At 43.0% G+C, this 26,693-nt stretch overlaps 3 protein-coding genes and 1 long non-coding RNA gene across 4 annotated transcripts; 2 read left to right on the top strand and 2 right to left on the bottom strand.

The window, feature by feature from the left end:
* Positions 1-1,212: 1,212 nt before the first annotated feature.
* LOC100821503 (putative dual specificity protein phosphatase DSP8) lies at positions 1,213-5,614 on the bottom strand. Its single transcript, XM_003569715.4, has 6 exons — positions 5,064-5,614; positions 4,333-4,455; positions 3,972-4,065; positions 2,250-2,332; positions 2,073-2,162; positions 1,213-1,964 (listed from the first exon to the last, which is right to left on the bottom strand). Exons 1-6 carry the CDS (start codon positions 5,271-5,273, stop codon positions 1,566-1,568), a joined length of 999 nt encoding a protein of 332 aa, XP_003569763.1. The 5' UTR covers positions 5,274-5,614; the 3' UTR covers positions 1,213-1,565.
* Positions 5,615-7,195: 1,581 nt separating this feature from the next.
* LOC100846716 (mitochondrial-processing peptidase subunit alpha-like) lies at positions 7,196-13,453 on the top strand. Its single transcript, XM_010233981.3, has 13 exons — positions 7,196-7,395; positions 8,385-8,606; positions 8,697-8,993; positions 9,065-9,232; positions 9,316-9,483; positions 9,663-9,743; positions 9,927-9,993; positions 10,072-10,169; positions 10,905-10,977; positions 11,077-11,147; positions 11,476-11,525; positions 12,893-13,005; positions 13,112-13,453. The coding sequence occupies exons 1-13, from the start codon at positions 7,360-7,362 to the stop codon at positions 13,162-13,164; spliced, it is 1,497 nt and encodes a 498-aa protein (XP_010232283.1). The 5' UTR covers positions 7,196-7,359; the 3' UTR covers positions 13,165-13,453.
* On the bottom strand, positions 13,282-14,111 carry LOC112270853. The gene is made up of 2 exons (XR_002963372.1): positions 13,675-14,111; positions 13,282-13,552 (listed from the first exon to the last, which is right to left on the bottom strand). It is a non-coding gene; the product is annotated as an uncharacterized LOC112270853 (long non-coding RNA).
* A 217-nt stretch (positions 14,112-14,328) lies between these two features.
* LOC100846104 (ATP-dependent 6-phosphofructokinase 6) lies at positions 14,329-22,249 on the top strand. The gene is made up of 15 exons (XM_003569710.4): positions 14,329-14,790; positions 15,417-15,463; positions 15,583-15,622; positions 15,711-15,773; positions 15,859-15,996; positions 16,401-16,559; positions 16,647-16,700; positions 16,945-17,013; positions 17,113-17,242; positions 17,658-17,698; positions 17,872-18,096; positions 19,029-19,074; positions 19,190-19,341; positions 20,625-20,835; positions 21,388-22,249. The coding sequence occupies exons 1-15, from the start codon at positions 14,482-14,484 to the stop codon at positions 22,074-22,076; spliced, it is 2,373 nt and encodes a 790-aa protein (XP_003569758.2). The 5' UTR covers positions 14,329-14,481; the 3' UTR covers positions 22,077-22,249.
* Positions 22,250-26,693: the final 4,444 nt, after the last annotated feature.

Genomic DNA, 26,693 nt, shown 5'->3' with positions numbered 1-26,693 from the left:
GTGAGTGTTCCCTCCCTGTATAGTTATAGCTTGAGTACTTTTGTTTTCGTCTGGCGTATGCCGTTAGCCTGCAGAGTATCGCTGGTGCTCGCAGGCCGCATCCAGCATTTAGTGGCTCTCCTCCTTATCGTGGTGCTCATATGGCTGGAGCCACAAGCGGAGAGGAGGACTGCTGCTGTCCTCTCCTTCAATAAGTCCGCGGTTAGGTCTTCAGATCTGATTATGGTGTAGCTCCTTTCTTCCTTCTGCAGCCATCGAGGTGATGGAGGAAGTGAGAAGTGGAGCGATGTTTGTCGCTGGTTGCTTCAGAATCTGTACCTCATGGTTGCTGTAATTTGCATTCTGAAGCTAGACTTTAGGGGACTTTAAGTTAGAATGTTTTCTTTGCATTTTGAAGATACTCCCTCCGATCTTAAATTGTTGTCGAAATATTACATGTATCTAGACGTTTTTTAAGAATAGATACATCCATATTTGACAAATGTGAGTCAAGAATTTAGAATCAGAGGGAGTAAGAATAGTTGATGATCTTCCTGAAGACGGTGGTTCTTGCTCGTGCGGGTTGATTTACCAATGGCAAGTGAGAGAGCCATTGTTGTGATCCGCAGATCTCTCAAGCAAGGATATTTCAGGTTGGGCTCGGTGTTGCGTCCTTGAGATATACAACTCAACACATCACTACCTTTTGTGCACTTGTTCGCTCGATTGTCGGAAGAGTTGCTGGTGCTTTGGAGGGCTTGCAATAAAGGGGCCTTTGAAGACTTCAACTATGGACTGTGGTTGCACATCAATCCTCTCTCGGCTAGCCCACCATCAGACTTTCTAATAAATATATATCTTCCAAAAAGAAGAATATTACTTCCCCTGTTTCATAATTTTTGTCGAAATATTACATGTATCTAAACATTTTTAAGAATAGACATATCTATATTTGGACAAATTTGAGACAAAAATTATGGAACGAAAGTAGTACATCATTTGACATACCAAAAAAAATCTGAAAGACAACAACACAACTAATTGGTATTCCATCTAAAAAAGGTTTATTAGCACCTTTCGCGTCAGTTGATGTAAACATACACGACAAAGTAAAGAATGTAGCAAGTTGGAGAGCAGATTTCAAATTTGCATAGAAATTACTGATTATCTTGGCATTCGAATTTAGAAGTACCAGCTGTGTCTTTAGTCAAAGAAGAGGAGGAGAGCAGCCAGTTGCAAAACATGAACACCACGTCTTATTCCAAAGAGAAAACTAGTACTACTAGAAATACTGACGCAAAAATGAACATCTTGTTATTCCAAAAAAACAATGATGGAATGAAATCACATGTTCTCGACTATCGAGTAAAAAAACAACAGCAATCGGCACATTCACATCTCTACACTCTGCAGCTCCCTATGCACACAAAGCTTCTTCCCGATTGGCACTTGCCGTGGCTATAGAAACCTCCATGTTTGATGTTTCTACGATGCCTGATTGGCTAAGCCACCTATGTACTAGTGTACTGTATCATGTATCTCGATCCACGACATGGAGAAAACCGAGTAAAGCATTGGAAATCTACCTAGCAGGCGCGGACCCCAGTAAACCTGCTTGGGGTTGGTTCACAATTGCTGGTAAGTTTCAGAGACCCAAGTAGGCAGGATAGTCTCCTCATGATGGGCTTTCGACTGACTGCTACTTCCAACGACACAACATCCTTCCTGGTATCAATGTACGTATCGTAGCCCTCGAGATCTTCTTCTGTTATGAACACTGCATCGACACACCCAGTTGGACTGCTTTGTCTGGGTAGCATAACATGACAAAGGGGTAAACCGCTATCTTCGTAATCAAATTCCATCGTGTAATCATCGATTTCTCCGTGAGGGATGGAAGCTTGGCTGCCTTCAAGGTAACAGTTTGGGTTTGTAATCCGTACTGGAAAACATCCAGTGGTGAGAGTGCTAAATAAGATAACAGCCTGCAAAATCATGCCATTGGCATGAAACAGTTTAGCAGCTGAGGGACTGAACAACAATGGTGTTCACCTGGACAGAACACAATTAATAACAGTTAACAGTCTTCATACCTGCCACTGTGATGGTGCCAAAAGCACTCGGGGCCTAATGGATCGCACATGATCCAAAGCTGCTTCAGGAGTCATGCTCTTATATTTGATCTGAAGATGAGGAAGACAATAAACTGTCATCAGCAAAATGAAGGGGATGTATAACATTGTGTTTGAAATTTATGTAGCTTATATTACCAAATAACACAAAACAACAGTAGTGCTTCGTCCTCTTCCAGCTTTACAGTGAACATAAGTAGTGCCACCTTGTGATGCATTACCTGAAAACAGGCAGACATTCATTACTAAAATATACACATTTGAGGCCCATGTAATTTTTTGAAAGGAATAAAATGGACCGTTAGTTCTTTCACATTAAAAGCAAACCCAATGGATATGTGTTGTTGGGCAGAACCCAATGATGGTTCAATTGTAAACGCATCATGGTTGTTGGCTAACACTACCATTGACAAGGAAGGTTGTACCTAGTTAATGACTATTTAGGAATTTCGGATAGGAATAACTGTTTGGAAAGCTTCTTCAGGCAGCTAATCGGTTGACTTCAACATTCGGCATCAGAAAAAAAAAGCGAGCAACAGAAGTACAAGACAGCAAACTCTAGTAAAGAAAAAAGGTCAATTATTCAACAAATGAAGTTCTTAAGACTGCACTTTTTGTTGGCATACAACCAAATACATACATTTTTAAGGATTAGGGCATGTTTGGTTGCCCTCCACACCTTGCGACACTTTTGTGCCACAAGTATAGCATGCCACAGCTTTTGTGGTGGATAATTTGCTTGCCACACTTGTGGGGTAAGGAAGTGTGGCGTGCCACAATTGAGGTTGCAGCCAAATAATTGAGGTTTGCCTATGGACAACACAGGCCCTTAGTCTACAAAATACACGTTTTGTAGCACAGTTTGAAAACCCACTCTTTGAATGTCAGCCACATCGCGTTCAATGAGGACCACTGAAACTTCATAATGGGCCCTTCGTAAGTGTATTATTCTAAAATCACGATACACAAGAAGTGTGGTTTGTGAACCTACTAGCAATGTAGTTCGTCGATAATTTGCTAGTAATGTGTAGTGTTAATTACAAAAACTACTTTAATATAATATAGCAGAACCCAATGCCTATTGATACGCATAAATCAAGTACTATATACCAAGCACAACATGTAGCCATGCTTCGGTAGGGTACTATCCCTGTCTACATAAGTGACTGATAATGTGTAACAGAAGGTCTTGTTTTCTTTTTTATTGGTAACTATATTTCCCCTTTCACTTAATTATCATTCATGATGAAAACGACAGCAAAGAGATCCTTGATCCTGCTGCTGGGAAGGGGCTTTGCATTAAAAGACAGTGTTGCAACTTATATGCCTCTATACCTACTCCATCACATACCAACAACATACACTAGATATAATACATAATTCCTACAGTTGACTTGAAGCTATCATCTGCCTCCCTTGTGTGAGTTGACGCCTGCATGCTTTCCTTCCCTAAATCCTAAATCTAACTCAATCTCTACTTGCAGAGAAAAATATTCCATAACACTAGGTACTGTTAGAATAATCTTGTTGTATGAGTCCGTTTAGGACTGGTCTGTCCTGAGTTCGAGTAGTACCACTAGTACGAGTCTAATTAGCTTTGCACATTAAGTCCTAGTCCTATTAGGATTAGGTGATTTTGGGTGTATATATAGATGCACCAGGGTCAGCTTTTGTAACGTGGGATTTGAGATATTGAGAAGAAATAAAAAGAGAGGCACGACAAGTGCCTCTGGCCAAATAAATTCCCGATCGTGTGCGTCTTCATGTGACTGATCTTTGGGCAAACCCAACAGGTACTAAAGAAGCCAGGAAAACTGATGTAGATTTACTACTACTGTTTAAGAAATGGCATGAACTTACAGTGGATAAAGTCCACGGCTCGACAAATATCCATAGGAGAAGGTGCAAACAGGTAATCTCTTGTGGCAATCACAAGGTGATCAATCCCATGGGCCTGCAGTAGGAAGGTTTGTTACTCATCAGAACAGACTTGCTTTGATAATGGAAATGCACAGTAGGGTGATAAATAATGGCTCTGAGTCAATCATAATATGTACGAAATTATGTTTATTAATTCAAGGTGAGAAGAGTAATAAGAGCACAGGGACATTCTACAGTTTCCAAAACAAGTAGTTAGTTGAGTCAAAGTTCTTTACACTGTGAAACTATCAATTTGAAGATTCAAACAAAATCATGCAACTGGAATCAATGCAAAGTTTACCTCGTATAAGGACATTGGGACCAGAGTCTCATAAGGCTCATTCAATGTTACAACTCCCTGAACTCCAAGTTGCTTCAAACGTGGAACATCACTTGGGAAAGGAACAGCCCCCAGCAAAATATACTGCGGATGGAGGTTGGACAAATTAGGTATTGCAGAGATACATCATGATATGCACCTCGAAGTACTAAATTGTGCAAAGCAACAATGCAAAAACTAAGAGCTGCAGTCAAAGTCATGCTATTCAGGAATAGAAGGGACCTTTCACTACCAATACAACATAAGGGTTCGGTGGTCCTAGGCATGTACACATGTTCACCCACCTGTGCCAAATGGAAGACCACACGACAGTAGTACAAGCTAAGGGTAACATACATATTGACGGAAAAGTGTTTCAGATTTCTTGCAACTGGACAAAGTAGAGACTGAAATGAACAGACACAGCAACAATCACTTCTCAAAGGGGCGTATCTTTCCCGGCAGGAATGCATCAGGTAAAATCATGAACAAATCAAATTAAGGCACAGCAAAATCCCAGAGAAACACCATGGTGTCCAAATCACACCATTCATCAGTTTTAAAAAGTCACTCCATTATCCAAGCTTAACAACGGCAGGTGAACTAGTCGAACATGAATTAGTCAATACTACTACTCGATACTATGAAGCCTGTAATCCCAAACAAAATAATCATGGGATGCCTTTAAGGGCAACGAAAGGCAGGGTCACCACCTGGTCGACGCGATCCCACCACCGGAACTCCGCCTCGAACTGGTTGCGCAGCACGTTGTAGAGAAGCGTCGGGTAGAAGAGCACCCTGGCGCCGGCGCCGACGAGCGCGCGTTTCGCCCTCAGCCGGGCGACCTCGCTGCCGTCCCAGGCCTCCTCGCGCTCCTCCGCTACCAGCGACGAGTCACCGTCGCCCAGCTCGCGAATCTTCATGCGCCTCCCTCCCCTCTCCTCCCAAACAACTCGACACCCCCAACCCCGAGACGCCGAGACGCCTCCAGTTTCCAGCGCCCTCCCGCCTCTTCCAGAACCAGCAGATTCCAGGAGGCCTGGAAGGAGGAGATCCGTGGATCGAGAGGGGCGGCGCCCCCTGCCTTTGCTCGTGTGGCCTGGGCTGGGGCTGGGGAGACGCGAGAAATGGGAAGAGCGTGCGTGCAAAAACCCCAGGAGAAGAAGGCGGAGGCGGAAACAGGTGGCAGAGTTGCTGAATCGGATTGAGGGGTGCTCAGCCGCCGAGGCCTGAGATGATTCGTGTTTTTTGGGTGGGATTTGTTGGTGGGTGGAATTTATTGGTGGGGGAAACGTGGGTGCGTTTATCTCCTCTAGGTCCTCTGACAGTCGCGTAATTGTGCGCTTTCATGGCTTTGGTAGGTTAGGTGCAACAAATATTCAACGTTTTAATTCTCCATCACTCTATATATGTACTCTTTTTTTTTACCAAACTCTATATATGTACTCTACTTCAAAACAAGGGAAACTCTCCTTAAAACACTATCTATAAGGCCAAATTAACTGCCACAAAAGATTAGATACAAAATACTACTAGTAGTATAGTTCAAAAATAAATTGTTTTTTCCGAAAAATAAGTTGTTTAATGGAATGTTTATCAAGTCAAATCTCCTCCTAGAAACCAGTATTGTGCTCTTACAAAATGATGAATCATCAGTTTAACTAAGAAACTAGTTCCATATAAATGGTGAAAATGGTATGGAATTATTAAGCAAGAAGCTCTCTCAAAACACATTCATGTGAGTGGAATTGAGGAGTCCTAGTCGAAAGAGCTAGGTTGATGTTGCCCATTCCTATGATCTACTATTTGAGTTACGGTAAAACCAAAGTTGGTTGGACAGTTTGAGTCAAGAATAACACAACTTAAAAGAGTTCGCTAGATTGCATCGGCAAAGCACAAAAACAAGGTTGTTGGTGACAAGGACGTGCATTTTGACATGGAATTTACTTCCCGTAAGTTGAACCACACGGAACACTCAAAAGGCTGTAAAGTTCACACCAAACCAATAGTGTACTCTGCCAGTTAGAATCCAAACTTACAACTAACCCAAAGTGGGCACGAAGACTGCACCCCGATGATTATAAAACGAACGACTAAAAGTAGGAAAAAGGAAGTTCAGTTGGAAACCCACCCTGAAAACAGAGGGGAGTACGTTGACACCATTACTGATAACTGCAGGGTACAGATGAAAACCTGCCTAATTACGCACACAAGTCCACCAAACGGACGATCGAGAAACTGCCGGATTACCAGGAAACGCTCGGGGGATTCTCAGCTTCAGCTCAGTCGCTCACAGGATTTCCCGCGTCGGAGAGAAAACCGCCTAGGTTTTCGAGCCTGCGGGAACGAGTGGACGCCTGACCGCGGCGAGCTGGCGGCGTCAGTGGTGGTGTCACGCGACGCTGCACACGCAGGACTCTTTCGGCCCGTTTCTGACGGGACGAGCAGGGCGTTGTTTTCGCGGGGCACGTGGGCTCCACGTGGGTGGTGCCTGCTGGACGCATCTCGCTGTTGGTCTGGATGGTGCGTGTGTGGGCCCGTGGAGGCTGAGGTCCTCGAGAACGATGATTGGTATGGGTGGAGGTGGGCCCACACGACTGCGCACGCTGTTTGACTCGAGGATCCATGGCAAAATCATTTGCTCGCGGCAGAGCACGGATGGAGCCAGTAGACCACAGAAACAGAGATTTGTATTAAGAATCCAACGGAAACAGCAGCCACAGCCCACAAGAGTAGTAACACCAATGGGCCGATTCTCAAAATCCCACTCAGGCGGACAAGGCCCAATATTGTTCAAGGGCCGCGCATGCCATTCTCCGACCTACGGCCTACGTACGCCCAGGACCAACTCTCGTGGGGTTCGCCGTTCGCCCCAGCCATCCGGCGACAGGCTCAACTGCCGAACAGCCCACCGCACGGCGTGCACAACCTCTCACCTCCCCGGCGGCTCCCCTGATCTCCCTCCCGTTCGTCGCTCGCCGTCCTCCGAGCCCCCGGCCCGCGGCAGCTATGTACCGTATCGGGAGCCACCTCCGCTCTCTCAAGGTACGTCCCCCTCCCCCTCCCCCCCACGATCCTTCCCGCAGCAAATCCTCAGCGGTTCGTCAGACCGGCTCGAATCGTCTAGGTAGTAGGTACTGATAGTGCTTGTGGGTCGCGGCCTATTCATGCGTCGTAGTTTATAGGTTCGATTTTTCTAGCTTTCACCATTTAAAAAACCGGCGCTACTGGGCGCTGGAGTGTTTGCTGTTGTGTTGTGTTGGTTGTCACTTTATTAGAGAAGAAAGAAGGGTGCTTCTCATTTCACGTTAGTACATTCAACATTGTTCACTTCGACCAGTGCAAACATCGCCCCCTTTGTCAAGGAGGCCTAAACCTATCTATTCTAAACGCTGTTTCAATTTACGAACACATCAGTACGTTTGTTATCCCTTCTCAAGGAGGCCTAAACCTATCTAAACACCATTCTTTGTGTTCATTGCTTCCTTTTGTTTTCGTCCTCACACATTACATTTATCAGATCGATATGTAACCTTAACGCTGTAGTCGAGACTCAATGGGGGAGATGTAAGTTACTAGCTACATTTTGTTGTTGTAACTTGGAAATTTACGTAAGGTGTTTTTTGTTTTGCCATTTGGTCCTATTGGTTCTGGTTTTCAATGTTGCCTGCCTTCAGCTTCTAATGTAACTAGATGATGCCCCGCACGTTGTTGCGGAAATTTTTAGTTAACATAAAGAGTATTCAAAATTGAAAACATATAATAAAATTGTACGTTCTTCACTTAGTGGGAATAACTTGATGGAAGTAACATGCTATGAGTTTTCCACTAAATAGGTGTGAACAAATTAATTATGTGATGATGTGGCATGCTTGCATGTTTAGAGAAATCAAGTAGTGGGTTGCTTCTACTTAGATATAGAAGATTTCTACAGTTTCTTACATTTTTGAGCTTTTCAGTTTCAACCTTCATTTTTAGCGCTGTTACCTGATGTTCTCGCTGCCAGACAATTTATCTTGTTTTTGTGCTTGCAGCAACATGGTTCTAGTAGGCTAGCTAGTACAAGTGTTGCGAAGCAGTCTCCCGGTGGTTTGTTTGGTTGGCTTCTGGGGGGGAAGTCAACCCAGATTCCTCCTCTTGATATCCCTCTCCCAGGCATCACATTTCCTCCGCCACTACCAGACTTTATAGAGCCAGCTAAGACAATAGTCACCACTCTTCCGAATGGCATCAAAATTGCTTCTGAAACGTCAATGGTATCACTCTGTGCCTGTAGATGTTTCTCTGTTTTTGCATTGTCTTTGCATCTGCATGGAATGGAAGTGATTTTTGGGACTTAACTGCAGAGTCCAGCTGCATCAGTGGGACTGTATGTTGATTGTGGTTCTATATATGAAACACCTAATTCATCTGGAGCATCACATCTATTGGAGAGAATGGCATTCAAGAGCACCACAAACAGGAGTCATTTGCGTCTAGTACGTGAGGTAGAATCCATTGGCGGGAATATCTCTGCTTCAGCTTCTCGTGAACAAATGTGCTACACCTATGATGCATTCAAGGCCTATGTACCCGATATGGTTGAAGTGCTTATTGACAGTGTGAGGAACCCAGCATTTTTTGATTGGGAGGTTCAAGAGCAGGTATTTGGTCATTTGAAGGCAAGGACCACCAGGTTTTGCTGTCAGTGTATTAATGATGTCTTTTCCTACAGTTGCAGAAGATCAAAGCTGAAATAGCTGAAGCTTCTGATAATCCTCAAGGCTTACTTTTAGAGGCACTCCATTCTGCTGGCTATTCTGGTGCATTGGCAAAGCCCCTCATGGCACCAGAATCTGCTATACATAGACTGAACAGTAGCATCCTTGAGGAATTCATTGCTGTAAGATTGACTTACCTGTCATCTATGTTTTTATTTAGTTAGAAAGGCTTTGCTTTGACATTTTCATGCATTGAGGAATTTAGGAAAATTTCACAGCTCCCAGGATGGTCCTAGCGGCATCTGGAGTCGAGCATGATGTCTTAGTTTCAATTGCCGAGCCACTTCTGTCCGATCTTCCTGGTGTGAAGCGTCCTGAAGAGCCAAAATCAGTTTATGTGGGAGGTGACTATCGTTGTCAAGCAGACTCTCCAGTAAGTTTTTGCTGTTTGTTTCTCCTCGCACTTTTTGTTCATGGGGCTGTATATATGATTTGCTTATATAATACTCCCTCCGATCCTAAATTCTTGTTGTTGTTTTAGTGCAAATTTGAACTAAAACAACGACAAGAATTCAGGATCGGAGGGAGTACTAACTTCTCTCCCGTCGACAGAACACACATGTTGCTCTTGCTTTCGAAGTACCAGGTGGATGGTATGAAGAGAAAACAGCTATTATTGTTACAGTGCTTCAGGTATTGTTGGGCCTTGGCAAACATTGATGTGACTTGTTATCTGCTGACAAAACTCTAGAGTAGAGCAGTTTCTTTTCTTCAAGTTTCTCCGTAGATGTATTGTCTTATTTCTGTGTTCAGTTTCCAATGTAGTAATGAGTTCGTGACAACTGTGCGATATGGACAATTTGGTGTTTTCTGCAGATGCTCATGGGGGGAGGAGGTTCTTTTTCGGCTGGTGGTCCTGGGAAGGGCATGCATTCTAGATTATGTACCCTGCCAATGACTTGAAATTTAAACTGGCTCCACTTGCCTATTAGTGTCCTAAACTTAACATGATGCCTTACAGATCTACGGATATTAAACCACTACCAGCAGATTGAGTCATTCTCCGCGTTCACCAGTATCTACAACCATTCTGGTCTTTTTGGAATTCATGCAACAACTGTAAGCATCAAGCATAAATTACCCTTAGTTTATTATTTATGAAATTCAAGATGTGAATGAAATTTTTTCTGTCCTGCATCTCTTGGAAATAGTTAATCTCTGTGCATGGCCAAGTTGTCTCTTTTATCATTTCTGCTTATTGGGTTAAATGGATTTCCTGTAAATAGTCTTAAACAAGAAAAAAAACCCGTAACAGCACATGGCAAAAAAACTTATTGCTCAAAGAGGGCAAAAGTGGGGCCAAACAGCTAGCCAGCATATAGTGGAAACTTATGATGCCTTTGGTATCAATAACAAAAGTTAAGTGTCCAATACTTTTTCTGTAAGGCATCCAGCTGAAATTGTGATGTAATCTCAAATTTGCATACTTCTCTGTCTATCAAGGTTAGCGCCAAAGTGGCCTGTAACCTGCCTTAATTTCATCCGTTTTGCATGTCTGCATTCATCTTACCCACATTCCACCCTATCACTATTTTTTCCCAACATACAAGCCATGTAAAGAGCGTGTAAAAAGTGGAGTACTTGTCGAGACTCTTTTTATTTTCTTTGTGTTGTTACTTGTTCTCATGGTGCTATGAAATGGATGAATGACTGCATGAAGATGGTCTGTTTTGCACTTATGCGAGGCTTCCATCCTTTTCTATTTCCACTTCCTGTCATACAAGTTTTATTTGAAAAATATCCTGTTATATAATTATATTTAACATGCTTTTTTTGTCCTGCAATCACTGCCAGAGCCCAGATTTTGCCTCCAAGGCTGTTGATTTGGCAGCAGGAGAACTTCTTGAAGTTGCCACTCCTGGAAATGGTATGCATGTTATTTGGCATCATGAGATGTACAAGGAATCATCTGTATTGAACTATAAACTGACTACTCATTGATCTCTTCTCTTCCCTGTGTTCTTAGTTACACAAGAGCAGCTTGATCGAGCTAAACAGGCAACTAAATCTGCGGTTTTGATGAACTTGGAATCAAGAGTATGCATTTCTAACTGCTTATTGAATCCTTCGGATTTTCTTCTTGATTCCTTATCCCCCTCCGTTCCTACTAGATGGCTTCAACATGTTCACCGATGCACCCATTTGACCATTACGTTGCTATTCATATGTTATTAGAAAAAAAACCACTAATGTTATGGAATTTTCTTTTGATGGCCTACCAATATCATCTCATGTAACAAATCTTGGAACTTTTGTGTATATTAGTGATCAAAGTTTTGACTGTGCATTCTCGTGTCCTAAAAGATCCTCTATTGAGGAAAAGAGGAAGCATTATATCATTAATACTGTGTGTTTTGCATTACAGGCTGTAGCATCTGAAGACATGGGGAGGCAGATTTTGACTTATGGGGAAAGGTATGGTTACACGAGCTTTGGTAACTTAGCTATAAAAGTCATTCCCCAGTGCTAGTGATCTTCCACACGCACAACCCATGCATGCAGTATCATTTATGATGTGGAAATTCATAGACTCTCTTGATGGAACTAACTAGGTAGTTATTACTGTTTGAATTGAAAATTGTCCATGTTGTGTTACCTTGTCTTCTGTTCTAAATTTTACCAGTATCTTACATTATGTATATGTGTGTTTTTGTAAACGTTGCAGTGCCCTTTAAGGGGGAAAGGTTATCCAAATTTATATGCTTTCTCTGTGAATAATATGCATGCTTACTGGAACTCAAATACATATGCTTACTTTGATACATGGGGAGGTTTGCAGGTTTAACTTATAATTTTCCTGTATATAGGTTTGGTAGAGGATCTATTAGTTTCTGGGCTGAAATGGAAACTGAAAAGTCACATATTAGACTGACTGGGTGGGCAGGTTGGCTTGTATCATCAACCGTGTAGAATCTGGCTGCACCTATGGACGGGAAATAACTAACATAATTGTAAATTCACAATAAACTTTCCTAATCTGGGTGAAATGGCCTGGTGAACCAAGTTTGAGGTGGCTGAGGGCCTGAGGCTAAATGGGCTGTGACAGGTTGCAGTTATTCTTTTGTGGAGTTGGACATGACTTAAAGTAAGTCTTGTTGGGGGGCTTTGTTTGAATTTCCATGCTGTCATTTATATCTATCTTGTGGAGTTACTCTGTAGTGTCTACCCATGCTGAATGGAGGTTACACCACTATATGGAAATTATAAATAATTTGCTTCTACTTGCTACTTGTTAAATTGAACGGAGGTGGTTCTGACTTCTCCGCATTTTCACTTTGGTGATTAAAAAAATTAAATTGTGAATTTGAGCAATTTTACAGTGAGATCTCAAACTTTTTGTTGACAAAAAACAAGAAAATTGTACTCTTTGAATAATTTTATAACATGGTTACTGGTTACAGCAATTTTAGTTGGCCAGGTCAAACTCAATTTTTAGCTATTAGTGAAACTCGCAAACGTGTTGTTGGTGAGGTAATCTAGCTAGAAATTAACCTTTTCTCACTGCATTCTAGCTATCAGCTGCATTATATATGCATGGAGCCAAAACAATCGCTCATTTTGTTTTAACAAACATGGTTACTATATTCTGGCTGTTACTTGCATTACTTACATATAGAAATAGACATCACTGTTTTGCTATGTGCATTAGGTGCAGCAAGCCAGCAACTTTTGCATCATGAGCACTGTCCACATTTATCTGCTATCTATCCAACATTTGATAGCTATTATGTCACTTCTGCTTGGTTTTGAATCTCAGTGATTCAGCTTTGATACAACTGCAGGAAACCCATAGAGCATTTCTTGAAAGATCTTGAAGCAATCACTTTGAATGACATTTCTTCAACTGCCAACAATATTATCTCTTCACCCCTTACAATGGCATCATGGGGTGATGGTATGCTCTTACTACTAAGCACAGTATTCTTCTTTCTGTTTCTTTAAGATTGTGCAATGTTATTCCAATTGTGATCTTATGATTTACTAAAATGTTTATCTTGCAGTTATTCATGTCCCGAGCTATGAGTCTGTTAGCCGGAAGTTTCACTCAAAGTGAGCAAGCCTATTGCGTAGTGCCTGCATGTCATGCTCCAACCACACAACTGCACAAGGTGCACATGTGTAACTCTTCATATACCTAATTTTCTTGATATTTACAAGCGAGATAACAGTCACATGGCTGTGGTACTGGCTGTCTTTTTTAGTTCCTTTTTCTCTTTTTCTAGCCATCTTGTTTGTTTGTATTGTGCTGAGCAATAAGTAGAGCTGAGCTGTTTCAGGTAGATTTATAAAGCAGAAACAAATAAACATTTTTAAACCATTTCCATGATATTTTGTTTGACAAATGATGCTGCGTGGTTTAAACTCAAAAACTGATCGCTAGTCCCGGCTTCTCCTCCACCGATCAGTTTTTCCTTAATTTGCGTGGAACTTTTTTTTTCAACCTGGAATTCCTCTCTTTCCATTAGTTGCATACGAAAATACAAAGTCAGCAAGACGCTATCACATGAAGATAGAGCCATAGAGGGACTGAGGGAATGCGAGGAGGTGGGAAGGGAAACTTAACCTGCTATGTGCAGGAAGCCAGCTGACTGATGTCCGCAATTGGAGCGCCGATTACGGTACGAAAACCTGCCCCTACTCATAACAATCCCAGGGTAAAGCGAGCAACAGTACAATCCAAGAAAAGAGCTCAGCCATCAAGCTGTTTACCAAGAAGCTAGAAGCAGAGCCCACTCAACTGCTCGTCACCGCTCAGGGAGTAGACGATTAGACGGACCGAATGTTTGGCAGTTCTTAATACATGTTGACGAAAAAAGTAGAACCACGGGAAGTGCCACGACCAAACGAGAGCTGTGACGATTACTCTAGCGATCCACGATCTCCAGACAGTCCATCTCCATTACCACTTGTGAAGCCTCTGAGTTTTGCAAAGATAATTCCATCGCACAGACGCGGAGAGTGATTCATCCATCAAATGAGAGGATCTGATACTCCTAGATAGTGCTTGCTAGAAGCGCCAAAGCTAAATGAATTATATTCGGCAATGAGTGGATTCGTTCCCTGAGACTTCATATCGTTATAAAAATTACATGTACTACATAAAGAACTGTGGTGTAAGCCATTTCATCGTCACAAGCTCACGGCAGAAAATATCAAACGGCCCTTCAAGCCCTGGAGCCTTCTCCTCTCTTTCTCGCTCTTTCGGTCTTTCCCCTTCTCCACGCTTCGCGTCGCCCGTCAGCCGAATATTTAAACCTCGACCTTTCTCGTCGTCTTCTGCCTTCTGGCGACAGGAAAACGGCATCCTACACGCGAGACCCACACGACACGATCACCCGGGTCGAAGAGCATACAGTATCAGAGTCCTCTTATGGCCTCTCACATCATTCTGCCCAAGGAGGAGGAGGAGGAGGAGGGGCTAGGCGTGGCGGTGGAGGCGGACCACGACTCGCCGGAGCCGCCGCGGTACCAGGCGGAGCCCGTCCCGAAGGCGCTGCCGTTCTCGGCCACGTGCGTGCGGATCTCCCGCGACTCGTACCCCAACCTGCGCGCACTCCGCAACGCCTCTGCCGTGAGCCTCCGTGACGACGACGCCGACTTCGTCAAGCTCGAGGAGGGTGACTACGGCTACGTCCTCGACGACGTCCAGCACCTTACCGATTACCTCCCCGAGCTCCCCGTGAGCGCCGCCACCCACTCCCCTCTCTTTGCTCCATTGTCGGATTCAGTGCCCCCGCGGTGGGAAATTCTAGGATTGCGTTGCTACTGGGGATGATTTTGGTTATGCGCGGATCGATCTCGTATTCTCGGTTATGCTTTTGCTTGGATGATTTAGGTGCGGCCATTACTGAGGACTGAGGTAGTGAGGCGGAGCTTGATGATTTGGGTGCTTCCTTTTGTTTTTCCGAGTTTCTGGGTGATAATTTTTTCGGATTGGTTCAGGTGTGACCGCTTGAGTTACAGTACTTTTTTGGACACCTGCATAAACTTGAGCTCTGGCGAGTCTCCGTGTCGTCACCTCATGGTCACCTCATGAGTTTGTACATTCCTATCTGAATTGAGGCTGTTATGTTGATGTCTGTTTCATTGCGTAAGCTTGTCAGATTTGTTGTTTCCATGCTTGTGCTTGTGGATGTCTCTTTTTTTCCTGTTCCTTTCCTATCTGATTTCTGTTTCAATTGGCTACCATTTCCCCTGCTCCTGTAGAGCAGCTGCATATGCATTCGTGGAATAATGAAGTGGCCGATTTCAAGGTGACATCATGAGGCTTAAGCTGACTTTTTCCTTGTTTAATCTTCCTGGCAGACTTTTCCTAACCCATTGCAAGATCACCCTGCCTATTCAACCGTCAAGTAAGAGGATTTTCCATCAGTTTACCTTTTGTTGTCACCTTTGCCCTGCGCTCAACCTCTATTCTGTGCTCATTACAAAATCTTATAAGCTAAATAAATTTTTTCCACATATTTACCAGGCAGTATTTTGTCAATGCTGATGACACTGTACCAGAAAAGGTATTTTTTTGTCACAACTGATGTGTTGATATAATTATTTTGGTACGGTGGTTATTGGTGAAATGACATGTTATTTGTGCCTCATTAGGTGGTTGTTCAAAAGAACAGCCCACGGGGAGTTCACTTTCGTCGTGCTGGACCACGTCAGAGGGTATGGTGCCTTGGATGTGTGCCTTTATCATTTGAAGGCATTGTGTTATCTGCATATATGTGACATAAATTTTAAACCATGAAAGGTCTACTTCGAACCAGAAGATGTGAAAGCATGCATTGTAACATGTGGAGGACTTTGCCCTGGGCTTAATACTGTCATAAGAGAGTTGGTGTGTGGCTTGTCCCACATGTACAATGTCAACGATGTGTTTGGAATACAGGTTTGTGCCATTCTAGATGACGTAAACTGCGAATGCATTGTAATTCGCCTTTCTTATGCACTTTGTCTGGTCCATTTCGTATTTTTGTTTGGGAAAAGATTACTTGTTTCTTGATCTTTGACCCAAGTGTTTGAGAAAAGAAATCCCGGTCATTTTACTTCAGACTTAGTTGGGAATTCATTTCAATTGTACAACACTTAAATAATTGCATGTTCCAAGACCTGTGAATTTCATCATGTGACATGAGTCCAGAATTTGTGCGATCACACACACAACTATTAAGAACTTTGCACCGGCCAGTGGTTTTGACATGCCAGTAAGCACTGTGGTGCACTTAATCCAAAAATAATTCAATGCATGGTTCATTTTGAGTTACTTCTAAGATGTTGCAAGTGATTCTCTAGAATGGATACAAGGGCTTCTATTCAAGCAATTATCTTCCCATGACACCAAAAAGTGTCAACGATATCCACAAAAGGGGTGGTACAGTTCTTGGAACTTCACGTGGTGGTCATGATACCAGAAAGATTGTTGACAACATTCAAGATCGTGGAATTAATCAGGTATGTCGTTTGTGTTTGCTGAAAAGTGTTTTAGTACAATCCTCCTTATTTTGAAAGTTGAACGAAATATGCATGTGCCTTATCTAGGTTTACATTATTGGAGGAGATGGAACTCAGAAGGGAGCATATGAGATATTTAAGGTAATCACTATTAGGAGTATGCCCATGACATCTAGTTCAGAACCTCAGATACCATCTTTAACCTCTATATTGGCACATACTACTACGGTGCCGTCTGTTCAAGTGCACTCTAGCAGCAGGACTCATGCAGCAACATTTATTTAAAAAATCAGCACATAGATCAATACTATTTTTGAGGGAAAATATCACCAGAGTTTTGACTGAGATGTTTGAAATCTGATTCTGCTTTTGGAATTGCTGTCAGGAAATTCGTAGACGTGGTCTAAAAGTCGCCGTTGCTGGTATTCCCAAGACAATTGATAATGATATAGCGGTAATTTATTTACCTACTTTTTCACCGCATCTCGGCTGATTTGAGAGATCATATGTGCAGGGGCTATGAGTTAATACTTATCTCCACATTAATTCTTAGGTTATAGACAAGTCCTTTGGTTTTGACACTGCCGTAGAAGAGGCCCAGCGTGCCATTGATGCAGCTCATGTGGAAGCTTCAAGTGCTGAGAACGGAATAGGCTTGGTGAAACTGATGGGTCGTTACAGTGGTTAGTTAGCTCAGCCCAATATGGGCCCTTCGCAGCTGCTGAGTTCTTGCATCCTTTTCCCCAGTGATGTTTCTACTTCCACTGGGTAAAAGGCACATAAACAATGGGCCATTTTTCTTTTGCTGATCTGCTCTGATTAGTTAAAAAATCTTTTACTCCCTCTGTCCAACAAAAGATGTCTCAAGTTTGTCAAAATTTGGATGTATCTAGACATGACTTAGTGTATAGATGAATTTAAATTTAGTCAAAGTTGAGACATCCTTTGTTGGACGGAGGGAGTATGATGTTTATTTGTTTTGTGCAGTTTTAAAACTAACCTTTGTATCAAATCATAATGAATTTGTCTTTATTTTTCTTGTAACTGCTGCATTATTCTGTCCTTGGTCCTCACTGTGATGATTCCTTGCCAATGTAGGGTTTATTGCAATGTGTGCTACTCTGGCAAGCAGAGATGTGGTAAGTAGTCTTCTATGTATGTCTGAGCTATTCTAGTCAACACTGGGTAGTTCCTTCAAGGTTTATATTCTGTGTATTTGACTATTACTGTGGTGCATGCATTCGGATTTATCATTCTTAGTTAGTGCTTATTATTTGTTGGATAATCTATATTTTTTCTTCATCTTCTGTAGGATTGCTGCTTAATTCCTGAATCCCCATTCTATTTGGAAGGGGAGGGTGGACTGTTCGAGTATATAGAAAGGAGGCTGAAGGAGAACAACCATATGGTTATTGTTGTGGCTGAGGGGGCAGGACAGGATCTTATTGCTAAAAGTATACCAGCAGCAGATCAACTAGATGCATCTGGAAATAAACTGCTTCTTGATGTTGGTCTGTGGTTGACTCACAAGATTAAGGTGGACATCAGTTCTTCTCTAACATGAGATTGTTCCATTTCGATTTCCTTTTGTTGATAACTTTGCTCCACATGCTGCATTACATAAACTTTGTGCATTTATCTTTTACGTTCACACTAGAACTGCAAGCATGTACACCGATAGATGTGTCATTTGAAGTTGTGTGAAACCTGCATATGCTAGGAAAGGTTTGAATCCAACCTTGGATAGGGGGAGCACTATACAACCGATGGAAAATGACTGACTTTTTTTACTCCCTCCGTCCCATATTAAGTGACTCAAATTTGCCCAAATATGAATTTATCTATACACAAAAAGTGTCTAGATACATGTAATATTTTGTCACTTAATATGGGACGGAGGGAGTAATATGAATCTTTTTGTGAGGTTATGAAACACTTGCACTTTGTAAAAAGCCATGTTGTATGTTTGTGTAAACTTCACTACTGTAGTAACATAAATTATTGCAAGAGGAGGTTCGCTGGTTCAAGGTTTATGATCACTTATAATCATAGCTACCTAGCTTACACTTGGCCCAGCTGTATGTTCATGTGGGCAGCCATGTTCAGATTGTACACACATAGGCCTGTGCATAAATCTTGGAGTAGGTAGATTTACTAGTAATATTCAAACTGTAATTCATGACTTAAAATGGTCCATTTTAGATGCATTCTGCATCTAACTATCTGTAAAGTCTACAAGGCTCATCAGCCTGTTGATTTGCAGCCATTCTTGCATCTGATTTTGATTTGGTATGGTGTCAATTTCTCAGTCACTCATATGGATTACTAATATACTGATATCGAAGTAATATCTCAGTGAACCTTCATATTTTTCGTTGTTGTTGAGTTTTGTGGATTACTAGCAGAGCAGGCATTTTCCAGGATCTCTCTGAGCAATTCACTAATGTTTTATACACTATTTCCTTGTAGGATTATTGCAAGAGCAAAAAGATGGAGATGACTATTAAATACATAGGTAACAACTTATGTTCACTTCTCTTTATCTATTGCATTGTGCTATATCATTTTTGTGGGATGTGAAAACAGCAGCCTGCTTTTGTTTTAACCTGGCCTGTTGTTTCTACCGGCAGATCCAACCTACATGATCCGTGCCATTCCAAGCAATGCTTCAGACAATGTCTACTGCACACTGCTGGCACACAGTGCCATTCATGGTGCAATGGCAGGATATAGCTCCACAGTAGGAATGGTCCATGGCAGGCATGCATACATACCATTTCATGTGAGTATAACTTCAGTATGTCCTTACGCCGTTACTTTTGAAACTGAGTTAGGGTAGTACACTTCCGCTTCACAGTGGAAAATGAGGGGGGTATTTGTTTCAGGGCCATCAATATTTCTAAGTGATTGAATTTTGTTTCACTTTCTTTGAAACTTTGTGGAAGTGGCAATTACATCGTTCTTTATTATGATACTCCCAAGTTGTGAGAAAACCATGCACAAATTGATCACTGCCCAGGATAAGTAACCTCGAACCATGCTGTCAGTCTGTCACAGCTATTAGCATAATCTTTACTCTTTATAACGAAGTCAACTGGTGGGGGTGGTCTGTCACCTTCATACATCTAGAGATTATACGCAAACTAGGATGATTGTGGTTATGGATTATTTGGTCTGAGACAACGAAAATGTTAGTACATCATTCTCTTTAAACATGTATTGTAATTTTTTTACTCTGTAGCGACACACGGGTGATGTGCTGGTCCAAAAAACAGATAAATGTAGTTTTGTCGCTGTGCCTTCTATTTAGTGGAGATCCACAACTCGGAAAACATTAGTCAGAGCCATGGTTTTAAATAGCGGGCTATAGCGGAGCTTTTTGACAGCGTAATAATTTTTACCGCTACGGCCGCTATTTCTGCAAAAGCGCGATTTAGCTCCGCTAAACGGTTTAGCTGTAGCGTTTGAATAACTCCGCTATTCATATTTGGATGGGCTATCCAAAAATTGAAGCCATCGACTCAAATTTGTAGTGTATGTAGGCCGAAAAACTCTCGAAAATCAGATGAAGAAACAGTCAATCTATGGACTCCTACCCTAAAACATACACGCTCCCAACTCCTGTAGCCCTGGTATATTATGTTCATCAAATTTCTTGATTATCATGTTTTTCATTAAATTATCCATATTTTATTTCTTTTTTGTAATTCCGCTATCTGGCATAGCTCCGCTATAACTTTTTAGCTGTTCAGAAAAAGACAGCGCTATTTAGCATAGCCCGCTATTTGAAACCATGGTCAGAACTCACAACCCCTTGCATTCGTTTGCACCTTGCTGCATGAAGTCGACAGATTCTTTATCTATGGTTTCCAATAGTCAGGGTGTGGGATCAGAACAGGAGAGAAGTTCCAGGAGTTACGTAATTAGGATTGTAACCTTCGAAAAAGCGACAACTATGATTGTTAGTACGGAACATGATATTCAGAACATTCTTCACCTCTCTTACTGAATATTACCTTAGCAATTATAATGACTCATTGACTTGAAAATTCTTTTGGTCAACAGAGGGTAACATCAACTCGGAACAAGGTTAAGATAACTGACAGGATGTGGGCAAGGCTACTGTCTTCAACAAACCAGCCGAGCTTCCTGACCCAGAAAGACATCGATGAGGCCAGAGAGGCCGATAGGTTGGCCAACAGGCCACCTGTGCCAGCGGGCACCTCTGAGCTCCGGGAGCATACGGAGAAGCACCCAGCGTCGGAGTCAGCAAATGGTGAGAAATAGTACGACTTTGATTTTGATCGTTCTGCAGTCGTGTACAATAGTTACTGCAGTTCGGCCGTGTTCTGGGCCGTTTTTCACTAGTTTCGTTCCCCTGTCTGTCGCCGGTGTGATTGCAATAAATTCACACGAAAACTATTTTCCAATAAATACACTTCAACACTGTTGATATTGCCCGCGTAACAAGCTCATGCTGTAAAAGATAGTGCATTTTTCTGAACATGTGTAGCGCAGCCGCAGGGCTCAAGTCATCTGCTGCAGATGACTGCCTGCTTGCTGGCAATTCTACAGCGGATTTGCTGAGTCAACTGAGATTTGAGATTTGAGTCCACCCAACTTAGCTGTTGGATGATTTGTTTAGGTTGTTGGTACGTTGCTGCTTCAGCGCATCATATATCTCAGGTTGGCAAGCGAACTGAGTTTGCCATGGTAGTTTCGAAGGCGCAATGTCTCCGTGTTTCGGGCCTCTGATTGCGAGGTTACGGCCTCACGGGAGATCCAGGCCTTTCTTTGGCTGACACCTCTACGTTTTGCATGCAAGTAGGCTCCGGCGACGTCCAAGAGCCTCTCGCGTCGGAATCGCCACGTCCGCACCAGCCCGCCACCGTCTTCGCTGCCACTACGACCTCTGCACCTGCCTCATCCGCGACAACTTGCGTGGAGGACTCGAGAACGCTTGAAGATGACATGGGCGCAACTGGACCTCCAGAGACGCCGGAACGAGATACAGAAACACCACCACAGGAGGCCGAGGAAACTGAGCGAACAAAAGAGGAGAAGCAGAAGCCTGAGCAGCCAGAGACGCCGGAGCGCAGCGAACCGCCGCCGCGAGCCGCGGAACACGCACGTGCTGACGACGCTCAGCCGGCGGCGGACGTCGACACGTTCAATCCCGACGGCTGCACCACGCCGCAACCGGCGCACGGCTCGGAATGGCCCGACGATCACGGTAGCAGCAGCAGCCCACGCAGGGAGAAGACGAAGCCGGAGCCGGAGCCGGCGGGCGCGAGCGGCAAGCGGCCGGACGTGGCCTCCTCCTCCAAGTTTAATCTGTTCGCGTTCAGGTCGTTCTCGCGGGACAAGAAGAAGGGCGAGAAGTCTGGGGTCGCGCTCGCGGCGACCGCGGAGGGACGGGCGCCATCGCAACAAGACCGGCCGGCGCAAGGCAAGACGTGGGAGGAGGCTGACAAGGACAAGGGCAAGAAGGCGAGATGGAAAAGGTTCTGGAAGTGAACGTGGCGTGTTGTTTTGCGCCATGCCGTCCGTGCATGTCAATCGCACGGTACGGCCGTACGGGCGCCCGGTCGTGGCGCGTTTCCAACATTTCCGTTGATTTTTCTCCGTTGTAATAGTTTGCGGACGATTTCAATTTCTATTGACGTCGTTGTAAAACTTTGATGTTCTAATTTTTTTAGAGTAAATTTCACAAAACCACATTTCTTGGGATTTTGGGGTTAGGGTTTCAACGGGTCACAGTTATGACTCATAGTCTCATAAAATCATATTTTTTTTCGGGCAAGTCTTCTCGCATAACCCAAATCAGGTAATTAAGAGCATTTGATGTTGTTTCTGACAAGTGGGACCCACATGTCGGATGTCCGGATCGAATCGGGATTTCCCGAAAAGACAGAGGAGCTTAACGGGGTGTCGGACAAAAGCTGACGTGGACAAAAAAACATTCCAATCCGTTCGACCTGGCATCCGACATGTGGGTTCCACTTGTCAGAAACATCATCAAATGTTCTTAATTACCTGATTTGGGTTCTGTGAGAAGATCTGCCTGAAAAAGTGTGGTTTTGTGAGACTATTAGTCATAATTGTGACCCATTGAAACACTAGCCCCAAGAAGTGTGATTTTGTGAAATTTACTTCTTTTTTTAAGACAAGTTGATCAACTTCGTAGAAAAGCCTATCAATGATCTATAGGCGTCGTATCGTGTGAATCCACACAGCCTGGTGTAACCCTGCATCCAACGCATTCCGGCCGTTCGATCTACATCCAATGCGTCCAATCTAAAGCATGGAAAATTTGCAAAAACCTGCCCGCAGCCTCAATTAATCAGGTCTTTATTTTTGCAAGGAACCCCCCAGGCAACACGTGCTTCGCTCCCTCAGTCCCTCCACGATTCCAATTCTTCCCCAATCCCTCCATCCACGATTGCTACAGCTCCGACGATTCCCATGCCGACGGCCATCACCGGAGATAACCAGTGCGCCTGAGGCATGGATCTGGGGATGCCGAGCCGGAAGACCCCATCCAAACGACAACAGATGCCGCCGGCTCGCCATAGGATTCGTGCTGGTGGCGACCAAATCCCGAGCCCTACGACAGCAATCACCGTGACGTACGCAAAGTGGTGACCACATCCTGGAGGTGGAGTCCCCCGACGACGCCGGCAATCTCTCTCACACATGCTATGGCGGCGACGACAACCCAATACCTGTTTTTTTTTCTATTCTTGTTTAACACAGCTTGGTCTTACAGGATAGTCTTGTTGATTTCAATTCTTCTTCTTCTGTGTGAGTACCCGGATGTAGTTTCCTTGTAAATAACATTTCATCGATGAATGTAAATTGCAAGCAGTTGGTGAATGGGAATTTTGTTTCAGCCTTGTTCTTCTTCTGTGTTAGTTTCAGCTTGTTGCAGACTACAGTTTCAAACTGATGTGCTGCTATGATACATGCTAGTCAGTGCTTGTAAGTTTTGCACCTCATGCATGCTAGTCAGTGCTAAAGAATTTTGGTTTAGAAACTCAGTGGTAAAGGACGGATGAATGAACTCACTGTTGATAGAGTTGATAACACCTACATTTCTCCCAGGTGCTAGCTTCAGCTACAGCTTGTGATGTGATGTAAATTTACATTGTACTTTATATCAAAAGGAAGTTACAGTAATCTTAGTACAGCAAGGTGCTCTTGCAGCAAAATACACTCCATCCTAGAATCTCTTTCACAGAGTAAGAAAGTAGAACTTGCTGCTGCATTTCAGTCAATGAAAAGCTCACAGGCTGACAATAGCTTCTAGTTGATACATTTCAGCCTGGTTATAGATGTTGCTCCTTGGTATACAAAATTTATCCCAAGTGTCAATTGTAAGCACATTGAGTATCAAAAAAAATAAGCTAAAACAAATGTGATAAAAACACAAGTTCTGATGCATTACAAATAGTTAAATAAATGAAAATCTGTCCAGTTCTAAATCTGATATTCTACTCCTATGCACCTGATACGTAGTACTAGCAACTAGAAGCTAAAGTTGAATTCCTCAATGAGCTGCAATAAGGTGTATAAAGTCATCATTGGCCATTATGTTGCTTGTCTTGCTTTCTAGCTAGTTGGGCCACAAACATTTGAGCATCCGCATTCCTGATTTTATACCTAAGGTCATGGTAGTAATTTTGCTAAGTCCCTCTTCATGCATCCAACATTTTCAAACCCATCCTCGCTGACTTGGAGGAGCCTATATGCCTGGCAGATGCCTATGCTTGCTTTATGGCATGTGTACAGTGTATTCTTTGCCCTCTCGCTGACTTGGCGATTTGACCTGATCAAGTGACGCTTGTCAGGCGATACAAGACCATGAGTATGGCGCTCAACCCATGAGTCTATCTTGTAGGTGTTATCACCACACAGCCTAACGAAAATATGTGCATCCCACATCTTGTGGTTGTATTCTTACGCCTTTTCTTTAAGGGATCTTCAATCTCTTTAGCCTTCTCAGATTGGAATCCTTCCCTATTGCACATGAAGCGCTTAGTTCGAACGACCTCATTCTTCAACTTCTTTTGTTGTCCGATTCGAACTCCAAAACCCACATGATGTGCAGATGACTTATAGAACTCCTCCGCGGCCTCGAGTCCTTTGAATTCCATCCCAACTTTTGGTTTCAATTTCTCATCACATTTTGGTGTAGACGATGAACACTGAAACATAAAGAGTTAATCACAGTAAGCACTATATATTGGCGCCCTATATATTATGCATAACTCATAAAACTGAATAGCAACACATTAAAATCTTATTCTTATCAAACTTACAAATTGTGGAATGCTTGCTTTCTTTATGGGTGTACAAAATCCTCCCTCGGTCATCTGAGATTGCAAACTATGGACTGATTTCCTTGCTGCACATCCAACACATGATAACGACAATTAGAAGAGAAGCATGCAGGTATGTACAGCATATGCACATGCAGTCCCCTGATTAAAATAAATTATACAAGAAGCACACATGTATGTACGACATATACTAAGATTGAATCCGTTTCTGTTATTTGTTACCTGAATTTGCATGTGTGCAAGTGAAGCCATGTTCTGCACTAGGACGGCTTTGGAGAAACGGATCAGGGGCAACAGAGCTATGGAGAAACGGATTAGGGAAAAGACCATGAGTCTCAACATCACTGCATCGTGATCTCAGAGGGGAGGAGGTCAAGCCGGTTCCCTCTGCCGCTGTACAAGCAAGTTCGCCGTCAGCAATCGTGGTGATCGTCATGCTGATCGATCTAAGTGCACGATGGCCAGCCCTAAACGGATGTTGGCGGTCAGGATGTTTTTCTCTGGAATCGTGGAGGGACTGAGAGAGAGAAGCACGTGTTGCCTGGGGGGTTTGGGCAAAAATAGAGACCTGACTAATGGAGGCTGCGGGCAGGTTTTTGCAAATTTTCCATGCTTTAGATTGGAGGCATTGGATGTAGATCGAACAACTGATACGGTTTGGATGCAGGGATACACCAGGCTGTGTGGATTCACACGATACGACGCCACATCTATAACTCTAAATTAGTTTCGTTAAAGACCACGTATCTACTATCTAGTGTACAAACTTGAAAACTATCTGTACTACATGTCATTATTAGATAAAAACATACGGCTCCGATCAATTGGAAATCTGAAATCCCACCAACCACTTAAACACAATGGACAATGGTAGGGGGTTGTTTGCAAAAGTTTCTTTCAATGGGTAGTGAAATTTCCATCTCTGATCCGAGCCATGCGTTTTTTATCCAACGGATTATGATGATAGTTTGCAAGTTTGCACTGAATGGGATTTTCACCAGATATACATCGCTTTTATTAAATCCTTTGCGTTATTGATGTTCATATATAGTTACTTTGATATCTGCATTTTTTCTATAAATTTGGTTGACCCTTTAAAAGGTTTGACTTAGGACAAAGTTAGAACTCTTATATCTAAGAATGGAGTAAATAAACATAGGAATGGAAATTTGTCGGCCTGTTCGGTACTGAAACCGCGCCATGTGACTCAGAGGACTGGGGCGGGTTGAAGAGTCAAACATTTTCCTGACCGCCATGGCTAATATGACCTATTGGATGTCATGGGCCGACCCATCCATCAAGAATTAGTCAAGATTTTGCGCCGCTTAAGGGTACATAAATGTATACGTCACATATACGATTTGATTGGTGTCAAAATATGTAAAAATTATGGCGACTTTATACAGATAACACATATATGTGACATGCATTGTCGGTCGTGGTGTGTTTCCATTGATATTTCTCCATTGTAATAGTTTGCAGACCATTTCAATCGGCGCTAGTTTTAGTTGCTGTTGTGACTGTTGTAATGATGAGTAACTAGAATAGTTACATGCAGGCAAATCTTCAGTCCTCTTTTTTCACAAATAACACACTGGCTACCTAAAAGGTTCTTCAAGGATTACGTCGCAGGAAGGGAAACGACATTCGAGCATTGTTGAATCCAACTATTGAGGTCAAATCAATGTTTTTTTTAGGAAAAGACGGTCGATTCCATCATTCGATTAAAGAGAAGCACAGTACAGGGAGAAGGATCAAAGGTTGATCCTTCGAAAAGAGAGTGGGGAAGCAA

The sequence above is a fragment of the Brachypodium distachyon genome, chromosome 2 (genome assembly GCF_000005505.3).
Source record: "Brachypodium distachyon strain Bd21 chromosome 2, Brachypodium_distachyon_v3.0, whole genome shotgun sequence".
Lineage (NCBI taxonomy): Eukaryota > Viridiplantae > Streptophyta > Magnoliopsida > Poales > Poaceae > Brachypodium > Brachypodium distachyon.
This window is presented reverse-complemented; position numbering and strand designations above follow the sequence as displayed.